This window comes from Protopterus annectens, chromosome 16.part0, assembly GCF_019279795.1.
Source record: "Protopterus annectens isolate FY-2018-M chromosome 16.part0, PAN1.0, whole genome shotgun sequence".
Classification (NCBI taxonomy): Eukaryota; Metazoa; Chordata; order Ceratodontiformes; family Protopteridae; genus Protopterus; species Protopterus annectens.
This window is the reverse complement of record NC_056750.1, coordinates 384,053,568-384,069,178: the sequence shown is the minus strand read 5'-3', so window position 1 is coordinate 384,069,178 and position 15,611 is coordinate 384,053,568. Positions and strand designations below refer to the sequence as shown.

Sequence of the window (15,611 nt, the reverse complement as noted above, 5' to 3'; positions counted from 1 at the left end):
CCAGTAATCCACACTAGCACCTCTGTCAGGCGAAGCAATAAAGCCACGGATAAAATCTTCAGTGAACACTCATTTATTTAGCACATTCCAACAGTTGCAGAACCACCAGTACTACCACAAAACACATAAATGCCTTAAAGTCTCCATTTTTGTTTGATACACTTCATCAGATGTGGGCCATCTGTAAATGATTCAGTTTATATGCTTAAAATAGTGACATCACATAAAAAAAATCCATACAAACTTTAAATTGTTAGCTTAAATTAAAATAAAGTGCCTTTATGCATGTGCAAAATATGTCCTTATTATGTACATACTGTTTTAATCAAATTCTTCTTCTTCTTTCGGCTTTTCCCGGTTAGGGGTCGCCACAGCTGATCACCTGTCCGGCATGATTGGCAGTGGAGTTTTACAGTGTTGAGTTGCCAGTCCAGCACCCAACCTTCCACAGAAGGCACACACATGCACACACTCACACCTAGGGCCAATTTAGAGAGTCCAATCCACCTGCAGCTTGTCTTTGGGATGTGGAAGGAAACCGGAGTACCCAGAGGAAACCCATGCGACCACAGGGAGGACATGCAGACACCGTATAGAAGGCAACCCAGCTGAGGATCGAAGCAGAGAACCTCTTGCTGTGAGGCAGCAATGCTAACTGCTGCACCATCGTGGCTGCCCACTGTTTTAATCAAATAAATATTATAAAAAGTGTTTATGGATTATGGATTAGAGTTTATGGATTTTTTAAATAATAGTACAAATTTTTTAAAATTCACCTACAAATATTCCCCAAATAAGTTGGAATCCTTAGACATAGAAATATACAAGAAAAATAATATTTAATTCCAAGGTGTATAGAAAAAGCACACATTGTAATTCATATTTGCACTTTAATAGTGCACATCAGTTTCACTATAAATAAAACATTGTGAAAGGTCAATTTATTAGAGCTAGTAGAATGACTTCTGATACTGAAGATTTTGTTAAAGAGATGGCGTTTCTTAAGCAGATGTTTAAAGAGAGGAATTATCCAGACGACCTCCTTAAGAAGGTAGGTGAGGAGGTACTCAAAGGGAGAACTGTAAGATACCAGCCTATCCTGGGGTTAGATTTTGATGAAATTCATATGGGTAACCCTATAAAAAGTGAGAATTTTGATAGGGCATTAATTATTGAATATAACGGCAGCTCAACCCTAGTTAGAAATATTCTCACTAATGAATGGAATAAATTTATTACATTCACTGATTTAGAAATGATCAACAGAGGTGACTTGAAGGTGGTCTATAAGAACGCAAGAAATCTGAAAAGTTTTCTGCAAAGTAGCAATAATTTTAAAGTAGGGACCATCAAGAAGAGACATGGAACCTTTAAATCTAGCCATTGTTCACAATGTGAATACATACTTAACAAGGAAACAGTGGCCTTGGAAAGTAGGAAAACAACTTTAACAAGTAAGAATTACAGTAACTGTGAATCTGGGGGTTTAGTGTACTTAGCTATATGTCAAGCATGTCAAGCTTTCTATATAGAGAAAACAGAAAGAAAGCTTAAGAAAAGAATTTATGAACACATGTATGACATTCAGACCAAGAAAGACAATAACACCCTCTATAAACACACATTAGAATGTCCAGAAGCACATTTTGTTTTTTTGTGTGATAGAAAAAATAAATATGGATAGACGTGGGGGCATGTGGGAAGAAACAATTGAATATAGAAAATTATGGTGGTAATTGATTTTACAGGCCAATAAAAAAACAGGAGTGAATGAATATTTATCACTTGCCCCAAGTACTTAAATTAAGAGTGGCTAAGTTGTAAAACTGTACACTTGCACAGCTTGCTAATATGACCTTGCCTTAGTGAAACATATTTTTAAACTGGGGATTTATAATATGTTTTTATAAAATGAGTTTTATGAAATGTTTGTTGATTTGTTCAAATTATTGTATTTTTTACATTCAATATCATCCTGTTTCACATGCGTCTATTATTACTCAAATTATTTAAATACATATGGTTTTAGTGTGTTTTAAAGTTTTCAATTTGTTTAGAGAATGTTATATATTTTAAGCCAGTAGATGGCGCTTGGATATTAGTAAATCAATGAGGTTGCAATGCATGAAATGGTTCACTTTCATACATATTTAAGGTTTTAAAAATTATCTTTTTTAAAACATTATTTAATTCAGTTTTAAAACACTTTTAACAATATTCATTTTATTAAAACACTATGTACATAATAAGGACATTTTTGCACAAGCATAAAGGCACTTTATATTAATTTAAGCTAACAATTTAAAGTTTGTATGAATTTTTATTATTGGATTTTTTTTCATGTGATGTCACTATTTTAAGCATATAAATTGAATCATTTACAGATGGCCTACATCTGATGAAGTGTATCAAATGAAAACGGAGACTTTAAGACATTTGTGTGTTTTATGGTAGTGCTGATGGTTCTGCAACTGTTGGAATCTGCTAAATAAACGAGTGCTCACTGAAGATTTTATCCGTAGCTTTATTGCTTGGCCTGACAGAGGTGCTAGTGTGGATTACTAAGCTTAAAATAGCCTTTAAGGGCAGTTAGCCTAGTACTTACCTATGAATCTTTGGATGATAAGAAGTACTTACATTATGAATTTCAAAACTGGAAAAAATGATGTAACACTAATGCATGGCACCTCTCCCTGAATAGACCCTTCTACAACAATCTCTAACTTTCACCCAAAAATCTTCACTTGCTAGTCAAACACACCTTCACAAATGTTGTATTTTCTCAAAGCAATAGAAATACCAAACTCGAGCAGCAGTCAGTTTTACTTTTAAAAAAGAAACCCGCCACTCATCGTAAGTACATGCTTTTTCCCTTGTTCTCCTTTCCCTTACAGGGAGCTCTGAATTAAATCCAGGCCCTCCTCATATAGCTCAGAAGCATAAAGATGTGGCTTTCTTTTACTTTAAAGCTGTTAACTTCAGAAGTAAATTTTCAAAGTTAAAGAAATTAATCCATAAGCGACATTCAGATATAGTGGTGACATCCAAATCTTGGATAAAACCATGTAATACAGTTTCCCTCTCCATAGACTTGATTTCCAGTCTTTCAGCAGCTATAGATCCACAGATTTATAGCTGCCCAGATATTCTAAGGTCACTGGGTGTCATGTCAATTCTCAGCTTGTCAGTACCCTCCCACAGGCAGCACCTCCTTTCTCCAGGAGGGCCATACCAGTCAATGCTGGGGTAAATTTGTATAGCCATATAGTTATCTGGTTTGTTTTAAGGAAGATGGTGAGAGCCACTACTTGCAGGGAAGGTTTATTCCAATGGTGTTTGAGGCACACTGTTATAAACTTATCCCTCCATTTTGTTTTTTATCAGTTGGTGAAGATTTAAATCCCCATTTCTAGTACTGGTGACGATATTAGACTTGCACAGAAACAGGTGGTCCAGGATGATCAAGTCTCTATTGGCACAATAGGTGTGACAAATCTTCCCTCTAAAGTCTATAAGACACCAAACAAAGGGGCTGGAGCTTCCAGCCTTTCTTAGTAGTTCATGTCTTTTAGGTCTGTTGTCTTTTTGGTTAAGAACCTTTGTGGTCTTTCAAATTGTTTGATATGTTTAGTAATAACCAAACCAAACACAATATGTCAGTCTACGTACAACTAAAACACCACTTATAAAAAAATGCAGTTACACCTCCTAAACATGTGAAACGTTTAAGTACCTAGTCTCTAATTAATTCCTATATCTGCTTTGCACCCACTGCATGAAGTATCCTATATAAATTTTGCTAGCTGAAAATCACTCATATGAAATGCTCTCATGTATATACTCTGCATTGCTTGTATAATACCTTTGATTTGAGAATGATTACTTATGTACTGTTTTTCTTTCAGCAATTGTATAAGCTGCCAATAATATGTACTAAATGTCTTTACTAACGTAAATTCTGTATTGTATGTGAAATGTCTTATATGTGAAGCTTTTCTCCCTGGGACTCCACTGAAAATGAAACTTCTGGCCCAGCTGGACCATCCCAGAAAACAAATGCAAATACATAAAATGAAAATCACATATGATATTAAAATGCTTGACCAAAATAATATAAATAAATAATTTATTTGCCAAAAAGTTAAGAACTTTCATCCTTTTTAAGTTACAACAGGACCTCATCAAAACTAAAACCAGTTACCTCCATTATACAATGTATATATCCACCAATCAAGTGGAAGAATGTAATTAATTCATTTTTAAAGGTGTATACTCAGAATTAAACTTATTTGTTACAATATAAAAACTGCATTTCACACCAGAAAATATTAAATTTGATTTAAAAATGATTCATAAAAATGTAACCAGACCCAAAAAATAATACATTTAAAAAATGTATAACTACACTTTAAATTCCCAAGTCTCGCTATAATTAATTATTTGACTGTTAGTAAAAATGCCTACTGAAAGCATGAAAGAGATGTAAAAATGTATATGTGTGTGTGTGTGTGTGTGTGTGTGTATATGTATATGCATGTATGTATATATATATATATATATACATATATATACATATATATATATATATATATATATATATATATAAACATATTTCTCAATAGTTTTACATATTCCATTTTTAACATAGGTTTTATGGATATACAACTTTTCAAACCTGGGGATGTGATTGTATTACCATAATTAACAATCACTTGTACAAATACTGACATTTCCAAGTTGGAAGCATGCATAAATTATATACCTTCTTTTGAATTTCACAAGGTATCCATCCATGGATTAAATAAATGGTTGAAAACATACCAAATTATGGTGTCATTGGATCTAACAATCTTATTTACACTTATTTTTTCTAAAATCCTTTGCCATCTCCTTTGCATTAACAGTTATGCAATTTGTCAACCTGTCACTATCAAGTAGCATCTTCCTGGATCTGTGAGAGTCATCGTACTACTTTATCTCCCATTATTGCTGTGACCTCTCACCATTGTCTAAAATTATGGAATGACCAGTCCCCTCATAATTGACTTCTCATCTGAAGACATGGCTTCAGAAAGGGTTTTATTACATTAACAGTTGCCTTGTGTCTCACTAATCATATTTTTCATGTTATGGGTAATGGTAGACTTACTGGAACAGTTTTAATTGACCTTACAGAGGCATTCAATACTGCCAATACCAGCATTTTTCTCTACGATGTGACAGATTGTAGATTTACGTCTGTTAAGCATAACTACATAAACAGATATCTAGAGGATAGCCTTTCAAAGTTTGGATAGGGAGCACTTTTTCTCACCCAAAACAGGTTCAAATAGATGTTCGTCATAGCTCCACATTGGGCCCACAACATTTTATTACTTTTATAATTGCCTTCCATTTTGCCCTACCAAACATACATGTCATTTTCTAAGCTGATGACTTTTTTAATATGGATTTCTGATGCAGCACCAGAAATGATCATCTCAGCTTTTACTTGCAATCTATGTGCAACCACAGTTAGGACAGCTCCAATGAACTTTGCCTAAAAATGAAAAAAAAAAAAAACAATCTTTATAACTGCTGTGCTCATTTTTCTAATACTTGGTCTATAACCATGGCCATCTACACACTTTACAACAACTTAATCCATTCACTTTGGGCCTGACCATTTACCATCTGGAACTTGTACTGACACCACTGCTGTTAAACCTAACACACCTGCTAGCCCCCAAAGCTAAAGACTTCATTAAGAAAGGATTATTGTCCTCTGTCATGGAATATTACATTCTACTAATCACTTATATGCCTCTTTTATGAATGGCAACAACAGACAAGTCTTTTGTAATAAGGTTAGTAGGTCTGTGGAGTAAGCTCCCCGTTCAGTACACTATAGTGTTATCTTTCTTCAGACTAAAAGCTTACTCACATTGCAACATTTCCTTCAAATCCCTTATTTACAAAGTTCGTTACCTGGAACACGTTCTGTCCTGGGTTCCTTCTTCAACAATAAAACTTCTATGTACCTGGCCTCATTTATTTCCAGTTCTTTTACATCACTAGGCCCTAATTGTAAACTGGACTGCTTCATCTAAACATTCTCTTAATTTGATCCCAGCCTGTTGAACTTTTTGCCCTAAACTATATGGATTATACCTTCTTTCTCAGTTTAACTCCAGACTAATCACCCATCACCAGGTAAATGTTACATATAGCTATATGTAGTGACATACCTCTCATGTTTTTTGCTCAAGAATTGATAATTTTACCAGGGAAGCTACTAACCATTTGACCACAAGGACACAAAAGAAGACACCAAAACAAAAGGCTTTGCCCCCACACCTCCCTAACTAAATATACCAACTCCGAGATCACACTATACTGGGGAAAAGGGCAAAGTTCACCCTGTTGGCCAAGAGGTTAGTTTCCCTGTTAAAATTATCGACAGTTCATTGCTTCATTGTAATGAGGTTTTGATGGAGTTGTCTCTGTTGTTTGGATTTCGGGTAAGTGTAATTTTGATAAATGGTAGGGGACCAGTGCCATACGTACTCTTCTCTCAACCACTGCAATTATTTCCTTTTTTATTATGTAGCAAGTTATTAGCTGAAAAAGAGCCACTGGGTAAGTCTTCCTATCTTAAATAAAAAACAAATAAATATTTAATATTTGAAACTATGCATTATAATGGTTATAGTTTGAAAACTGAATCATCTAAGAATGTATACAATATTTGTAAAATATAAAACAATTACTATTTGTGATTACCTTCCATGCATTTGTTGCACTCCTGGTTATTACAGAGCTTTATCAAAGTATTTTTTCCATAAAGGTTGTAAAATTCACTACACCGTCTGTCTGAGAAATACAAAATGAAGAAAATTTGAAGTAAAACAAGTTAAAACTAGTTTAATAAATCATGGTATTAATCACTACTGTTAAGCAGTTAACATGCACAAAGCTTGATGTCCTATAAAGTAAATCTACAAAAAAAATGTCAGTTATGGCAGACAGCTCTGTTGAAGGTTAAAATTTTGTCTCCAATCCAACAAAAAGCCTCCACCTAAAGCTAAACATACACACACCTATGTGCATGCTCATACACACAAGCATACTTTTTATGCTAGCACTTGTCTCCAGAGCTATACAGAGCTGTCTATGATACCATCAAATTTTGTAACAAATGTCAAGGCTACTACAACTCAAGGAAAATATTCCTTATCAGTGGTAACCTCTGAAAATAAATGCATGCATGCATACAATAAATAAACATTAAAAAAAAAATAAAAAAGTTTCCTTTTTTGACAAAGCATTTATAGCAGTTACTTGATGGATGTCTCAGTCTGTATATGTTTGTCATATTGTTGTTTGTAGTACCAGCAGAAGTACTTCAGAAGGGAATTCCTACCTTGAAGTGTGCCTCGTGCTAAAGTTAGATGTCATTTAGTGAAATCTGCATTACTGGTGTTACTTTTTACTAAGTAATAGCAATTGGGTGTCTGCACATTTTTTATGTCATAAGTTACCCCAGGTTCCTCATCACCATCATCTAATCTCCTGTGAGTGGCAATAATGAATTATAATTTACCCTGTAATCTATTCCAAGTGATGAAATGAGGTGTGATGAAAGCTCATCTTATTTGCTGTTTTTATAAAATAAAATAATGACACATGTTTTTTCAAACCAGAATTATAATGTGTGGCTCGTATATGAGCACCATTGATTTCCTAATAAGGCTTATAACCGTCAGGATGTTAGAAATCTCCAGTAACTTGACACTAAATATGTTATGAAAATACAAGCACAGTAATTTGAGTAGTACACTTTTACAAAATATGTATCCTACTTAAAATTAAATGTTCCTATATCCATTTTTTAAAAAAAAAATAATATAAATAACATTTAAATTACCTGGAGTATGATATTCATAAACTGTAAATACAGCAGGGCTGGCCATTCCAACACGGAAGATTTGTCTTATTCGAAAACCAATACAGAGTGGCTGATTAGATGGAATCTATATTGAAAATACAAAATGCGATATATAATGATTCATTTTTCTGCACAACAGATTTACATTTAGTTAATTACCTTATTCTTCTTATAACTATATAAGTTCATAGGATAGTTCTTATATGATTACAATATTTTGAAAACAAAGCAAGGATTCTAGATGTACATTATTTGTTAAAGCAGTGCTTTGCTAGCAAATTAAAAATAAGGGGTATGCAAAAGCCATGGTATTTTAGTAATGAATTAGCATTATATAATGGCTTACAGTTAACTTTTGCAGATAAAATGAGCTTAATTCACAGTTTCTCAGAAATAAGGACCTGACTAGGCATTTGCTCCTGTATTGCTGTTCACTTCTTAATATTGTAAATGAATAAATACTGAAATGTTAGTAAACTATGGGAAGTCCAAGGTTGGTACACCTTGGAGAAAGTGCAAGGCAGACATTGCAGTGACTGACAGGGATTACTGGTTTTCTCAGGTGCAACATCCTTGGAGTGAGAATAATAAAGTAATGGGGTGAGGGTGAATTGCCTGCATGGCTGGTAGATGGAGAGTCTTGCCCAACCTTCAAAGTGCCTTTTTTGTTTTACTCATATTCGTAAAGTGATTATCTTATGTGCATGCATTTCTAAAATGTGTATATTTGACCCTTCATTTACAAGCTTTTGTGACAAAACTACTATACTGCAAGCTTAGGTAATTCAAGTAGATGTAGTCGATCCCTACATTTTATGGTACTGAGGTTCAGAAATGCATCCTGTACTGCCTAGTGTGAGGGGAAAAGTTCAACTCCTATTTCATAGAAAATTGAGCAGTAGGAACACAGATGCAAAATGTTGCTGTAATCCAAGCAGGCAGATTTCTGCAGAGCACATACAAATGAATTTTACAGGACAGCACTAATGAAGGTCAGAGACAACTATAATGTGCCAAAAAACTGTATAATGAACCTGCATTAAATCATAATTATGGAAGTGCCCAGGGTCTAGACGTAATTTTCCTGGTGTAACACACGTAATATTGCAAACCTGAGAAACAGAGATACTCAAAGACAGCACAGACCACCCCACACACAGTTTTGCCATATTTTGTATTTACATGCTGTTTCAATAAACAGAATTGGCTGAAATGTGTTTTTGACAAAAGCAGTGAGCTACAAGTTTGGTTTTGAGTTTATTTTTCTGAGTTGCTCTTATCTCCCAGTTTGGATTTTTTTTTTATTTTGTGTAAGTTTCTATGATCTTATAGTTGATTCTATAATCTGGAAAGAAGTGTGGGAGAATAGGGGCTTGGTGCCTGAACAAAGGGAAAATAAATTGAGTAAGCAGAACTGTGTGAGGTTTAGTATGAAAGAGGTTCTCCCATTCAATTCTCAGCTGGAGCGCCTTCTGTGTGGAGTCTACATGCCCTCCCCATGGTTGAGTGGTGTTCGAAAGACATGCGTAGAATAGGTGTGCCTTTGTTAAAGGTTGGGCATCGAGCTGGCACCTCGGCACCCGTAAAAAATCTACTGCCAATCATTAGCGGACCAGAGTTCTGCTGTGGCGACCCCTAACTGGGAAAAGCCGAAAGAAAAACAAGTGAACATTCCGTGTACATCTATTTGAAGATGACACATTCTTTAAACTGTGCTATAATACACACACACACACACACACACACACACAACCATGCATATATGGCACACAAATCAGTTTTCTGTCATCAAATAACACACATTATCCATGCATATATGACAACTGGTTTCTGTAAGAAGCTGTATAGCTATTATACAAATGCAGCACTGTAACTGCTGCAGAATGCACTAGCAGACTAATGAGAGCAGTGTTCCAATAAGAGGTCATGTCATGACAGGACATGGTACTTTTGTGATGTTCCTATTGCAGCATTACGCCTTGGTGAGGTGATAATCAACATGGTATACAGGAGTGGGTTGTGAGTACAAAGTAGTTAAAATAGGCTGCTGAACAGCACAGTTCATTCCTGTGCACTATGCATGGCTGTCGCCTACATGCCACACGAGAAAACTCTGCCCTCATACTAAGTTTGGAAGTGCCATTCTGCAGGAAGATGCACAGAGATGTCCTGCTGTGCACTTTCTGTATAACTACATCTTCCATAGTGCCTAGTGTGCTTTCTGTGGTGAAGGTGCAGAACCTTCAGCATTACTACATAACACCAAAGATGCCTTATTTGCTCTTGCAGTACAGGGCACACAATGAGGCTAAGTACACATTTTTTGTTAAAATACATATTTCAACTTTTTCCTTTATATATCAGATTAATTCTTATTTATCTTATGGAAAACACACAGTACATTACTGAAACAAATTTTCTGAAAAAGTATTGATACATGAATTGTTGGAAAAGAAGTTCTCTGTTTTTTGGTTTTGTGTTATATCTCTTTCTGACACAATTTTATTGTTCCCAAATGTACTTCAGAATTACATTCCATTTTTGGTGGTACATGTAACTGTTCAACCACATATGATATGATAGGTTTAGACCTTATTATGTTTTATATCTTACTGTTAATAATGGGTGAAATGTACATATAGAAATTGCATGATCCATTTCAAGCTGCTTGATCAGTAGACCATCCCAGTGAAAGTTGTAAACATCCTTTGAGGTTCTGTTGAAGAGGCTATGTAAGTATGGGAGTGCAAGCACAGAGTGGGGGGGCTACCTACACTTTTCCTGAGGTTAAGTTATTTTTCATCAAATCATTTTCAGTAAAATGCTTTGTTAATTGACTGACATTTGACAGACTATAGTATAAACATTCAAAGCATTTTTGTCAAAGATTCCACAGGGCATCTCTAAAGAAATATAACTGTCATAGGGCAGACAGTACACAGAAACTATCATGAGTAAGGAATGCTATGATGGGAAACAACCCTCCAAACTCTATACAAATTAATATTAATAATTTCAAGATCTATTTCTTACACTTATGTGGTGATATCACAACAAAATAACTGCTTTTATTATGATTATTATTTATACCACACCTTTCGACCACCTAACCTGGACCAAAACACTAAAGGCAGAGGCGTGTCCATATTCATTAAGGATATCCACACCTCCAGGCTAGTTGCTTAGCATAATGCATCCGAGATTATCCAAGTGCAACTAACTATGGGCAAGACCGCAATCCAAATTGTAACTTGTTACAGATCCCCCACCATGCCCCAGGATTCCCATTCCTCATTTCTTGATACACTGGAAAATATTAGGGTACAACCCAACGCCCTAATAATGAGTGATTTAAACTACCCCACCATTAACTGGGCAAACTACTCATGTGCCAACTTTTGCTCAATGTTTTCTGGAATTCATAAATTCCAACACTTTGGATCAACTTATCCACACCCCAACCAGGGGCAGCAATATCCTAGACCTGGTCATTACCAGCATGGGTGTCTGGTGTTCCACACCAGAGGTCAGTTCCTCATGGTCTGATCCGACCACAAGCTAATCACCCTAGGCATCCACATCCTGCTCCCCATTAGGGAAACCACTGTAAAAAAATTCTTCAAAGCCAAGTTCACACTTCTTAAGACAGATGTGGCAAACTTCACGACACCCATTCAGACAGACAGTAGAGGTATGACTGCTGAATCCTACACAAATGCACTTTATAAGCACTTACACGAGTGCATGGATCATGCTATCCCTAACAGAACCAAGATGCTATCCTCCAAAAAAAGGAAGCCAATCTGGTGGTCCCCTGCTATAAACAAACTCTACAACAGAAGAAAGTAACTGTTGCAAAAAAGAGTAAAATCCCATGATTGGAGTCCCTGGTCAGCCTCAGTAAGAAGCTGAGATCCCTAATAAAATCCTCCAAAGCTAGTTACAAAAACAAAATCTCCACTGATTCTAAAGACGACCACAGAGCACTCTATAGCTATGTCAAGAATCTCAATGGCAACACTCAGATCTGCTCTGAGTTACAGCACAATGGCACTAAATATACAGAACCAACTGATATTGCCAACATCCCCCCCCTCTCACCACCTAAAGGGCCCATCTCTATACTGGAAGAATGCAAAGTTCCTATAATCACAGCTGCACAGGTAAAAAACACACTCTCCAAAGCCAAGAACACAGCATCCATGGGACCTGACAACATCCCAGGCTGCGTTCCACATGAACTACAGAATGAACTGGCACCCCACCTAAGCACCATGTTCAATCATTGCCTCACCTCAGGCTTTGTGCCCACTGAATGGTGCACAGTGACAGTTATCCCACTCCACAAAGGGGGAGCCACCACAGACCCCAGGAACTACTGCCCCATTAGCCTGACAAGCCTGGTCTGCAAGGCCATGGAACGTATCATCATGGAACTTTTTTAACAAAGACATTGGTAATCTCCAAACTCTGGACCCCACCCAGTTTGGGTTTGTAAAATGCAGATAATGTCTCCTAAACCTGATAGACTTCTTTGAAGCAGTCACCAAAGCCATAGACGAGGGTAAGTGGTTCACACAGCCTATCTAGCTCTCGCCAAGGCTTTTGAAACCATCCCCCACTCTGGAATTATAGATAAACTCACTAAACTAGGTGTAAATCCCTATGTCACAAGATGGGTTGCCAAATGGCTCACTGACAGAACCCACACTGTGAAAGTAGCAGACTCCAAATCTGACTTCAGAGCAGTGACAAGTGGAGTACCACAGGGTTCAGTCCTGAGTTCTCTCCTGTTTGGTATCTACTTTTCTGAAGTACAGGTTAACACAAAAGGTCTTTGGCTAATGAAGTTTGCAGATGACTGCAAACTAGAAGCCATAATCAAAACTCCTAATGATGTGGGCATCCTGCAAAAGGGCCTCAATGAGACAGATGCCTGGTGTCAAAGCCATGGCCTTAAGCTCAGTGCCAGAAAGTGCATTGTCATCCCCTTTGGTAAAAAATCTGTACCCATGAACTACCACATAGGTGGTAGTCTACTTAACACGGAAATTTTATGAGACCTTGGGACACAAGTGGACAGTAGTCTCTCCTTTGATAATCACATTGCCACAGTAGTCAGGAAATCCTTCCACATGGCACACCTCATGACAAAAGGTTTCTCATCCAGGAAAAAAGAGGTCATTGTTCCCTTCTACTCATCACTCATTAGACCCATTATAGAGTACAGTGCCTCTTTTGGTATGTACCTCACAAGACATCTACAACAACTGGAAAGGCTGCAGAAATACCTCACAAAGAGGATTACCAGCGTCAAACAGATGCCCTACGCAGACCATCTCAAAAAACTCTGTCACGTATCACCTACTCAGAGGCGATCTCTGCCTAACATACAATGCTATGTCAAGCCCAGGGCTGTTGGACATGCTCCACTTAAAGAAATCCCAATCCCTTCGAGCTACATGCTCTAGGGACATAAACCTTGTCACCACAATAAACAGAACATGCTGGAGGGAGAGACTTCCCATACTCTGGAACAAACTACCTATCTATATCAAACAAATCTCCTCATTTGCACTCTTCAAGAAAAATCTTGATGATTGGATGGGAAATAGAAAATTCAGCTAGGGATCACCTCTGTGTCTCTGCTCGACAGGGGCACAGAAAATAATTTTCTTGGGTGGCGAAAGCCAGGGTGCCTTTTTGGCTAGGCTTATATAGGCCCTAGGGCAAATAGCCTACTACCTACCTATGAACCTACCAGTTACATCAGCCTTTCTTCCACTACTTTGTTGCATTTTTTTTGTATTGTATTGTGTATCTCCTGAGAAATAGTGTTCCTTTTTTGGCTAGAGCTTTATTTTATTTAAACACATACTCATATCTCTCAACCTCTTAGTTCAAGAAATCTGTACCCACCCATTAAAAAAGTGGGGCAAAGACCAAAAAAATAGGGAGAAAATCAGTACATTTGAGAGGTATGCTCATACTTTGTTATTGTCAAGCTCTATACGTTCACAAATATGTCATGTGAGCTTGTAGAGGCTGTGCTATTCTTTCTCTGCCTGATCATGTCTGTGTAGGTATACACATGTGAATGCAAAACTTTGCCTCAGTAACTGGAGAAGGGCTGTGCAAATGAGACAGAAGATCAAAATAACTTTTAACAAAAGTAATAATAGCAAGTATTTTCAATATTCGGATCTACCAGAGGATCATGGCTATTAGCAGGGCAAAATGTTTCCATCACTGGAAGAAAACATGCACAGCAGTAAAGTTGGCATGCTATCTGATGTGGCACTAGGATGAATGAGGATGTAGGAGTTTATAGTTCTGTACACCGACTGCTTTGTAAGGAGGCCTACCATCTCTTTATACACTGCCTATAAGTACAGTAATAAACTTGTTTTTTATTAACATTAGCAAGCTTGCAACATTTGAAACATTAATATGCTTACTGCAGATGCAGAATGCTAAAATTAAGTCAAAAGTAAGACTTAAATTATTTCTCTTTGTATTCCAGTACAAAACCAATTGAATACAGTTTAAGTTGTGATATTGCATACAACAAAACCATTTTTTCAAAATATTTAGGAATCTGGAGATTACTGTATTAGTTTCTTACAATTCAGTTTTAGGCATGCTCCATATTTTCTCATTGTGCATTTTTTAACCGTGATGCCAGCAATGATACAGGCAGCAAGTTGCCAGTCCTGATGACTGAGGCACGATAACAATAAATCTTTATTAAGTTTCCCTTTATTTGAAATGTGAAATGGTTATGCCATCTTTTACACAGCAATGATAATTCACTGATCTCTATTTCAAACAGGTACTACATAATTTTTATCATGAAAATGTCGTTTTTCCTGGCAGCTGTTTAGGTGTCTTGAAAGTCATTTTATATGAATACTTCTCCATTGTCCAAAGACCTTTATGTGCTGGTTTCATTACTTGTTAAAAACAAGCCAGCCAGCCAGTAAGCTGTCACAGGAAATGGCTCATGTAGTAGGATGGCAAGAGTGATGTAATTACTAATTGCTCCATCTTTCAGTCCAAAGTACATTCACAGAAAATCTAAGAAATATCTGTGTGAAGTTAGTGAGTGTTTGTGTTAGCCTAAATTTATTTACATGCATTTGGGTTTGTATGAACTTCTTAAGGGGTTACCACAACTTCTATAAACTAGTTGCAACAGGGATTCTCATTTTAATACTGTATCCCTGTGCTGGAAGTAAATCAAATTGATGCCTTTTTAATATTTCATGAAAGCTACTATATTAAGGGAAGCTTTCCTAATTAACTTCACACAGATATTTCTTAGATTTTCTGTGAATGTACTTTGTACTGAAAGATGGAGCAATTAGTATTTACAGAATTAAATGAGACCAGCACATAAAGGTCTTTGACCAAGGGATTTGGTCCCACAAGTAGAAAAAAATACAAGGTTATGTTGTCAGACATGCATTTTCAGGCATTGTGAACTACATCACATTATGTACAATGATACTAATTAGAAAACATTAAAATGGAAAAAGATTTGGAGCCAAGACATATGTAAGCCATAAGAAGTATTTACACTCCTTCAGTGGCTGTGTACAAAGACATATGAAAGCCATAAGAAGTATTCACACTTACATTGGCTGTGTACAAAGGCATATATAGGCCATAAGATGTATTCACA

The 15,611-nt window shown here is 36.4% G+C and overlaps 1 protein-coding gene across 1 annotated transcript in view; it reads right to left on the bottom strand.

Moving 5' to 3' along the window:
• Positions 1-15,611, bottom strand: part of C5 (complement C5) — a 1,726,304-nt gene that overhangs the window by 229,248 nt on the left and 1,481,445 nt on the right. The window contains exons 36-37 of the mRNA XM_044057986.1: positions 7,907-8,012; positions 6,763-6,852 (exon numbers count right to left, since the gene is read on the bottom strand). Of these exons, the coding sequence (XP_043913921.1) occupies positions 6,763-6,852; positions 7,907-8,012 (196 nt within the window). The remainder of the gene's footprint in view (positions 1-6,762; positions 6,853-7,906; positions 8,013-15,611) is intronic.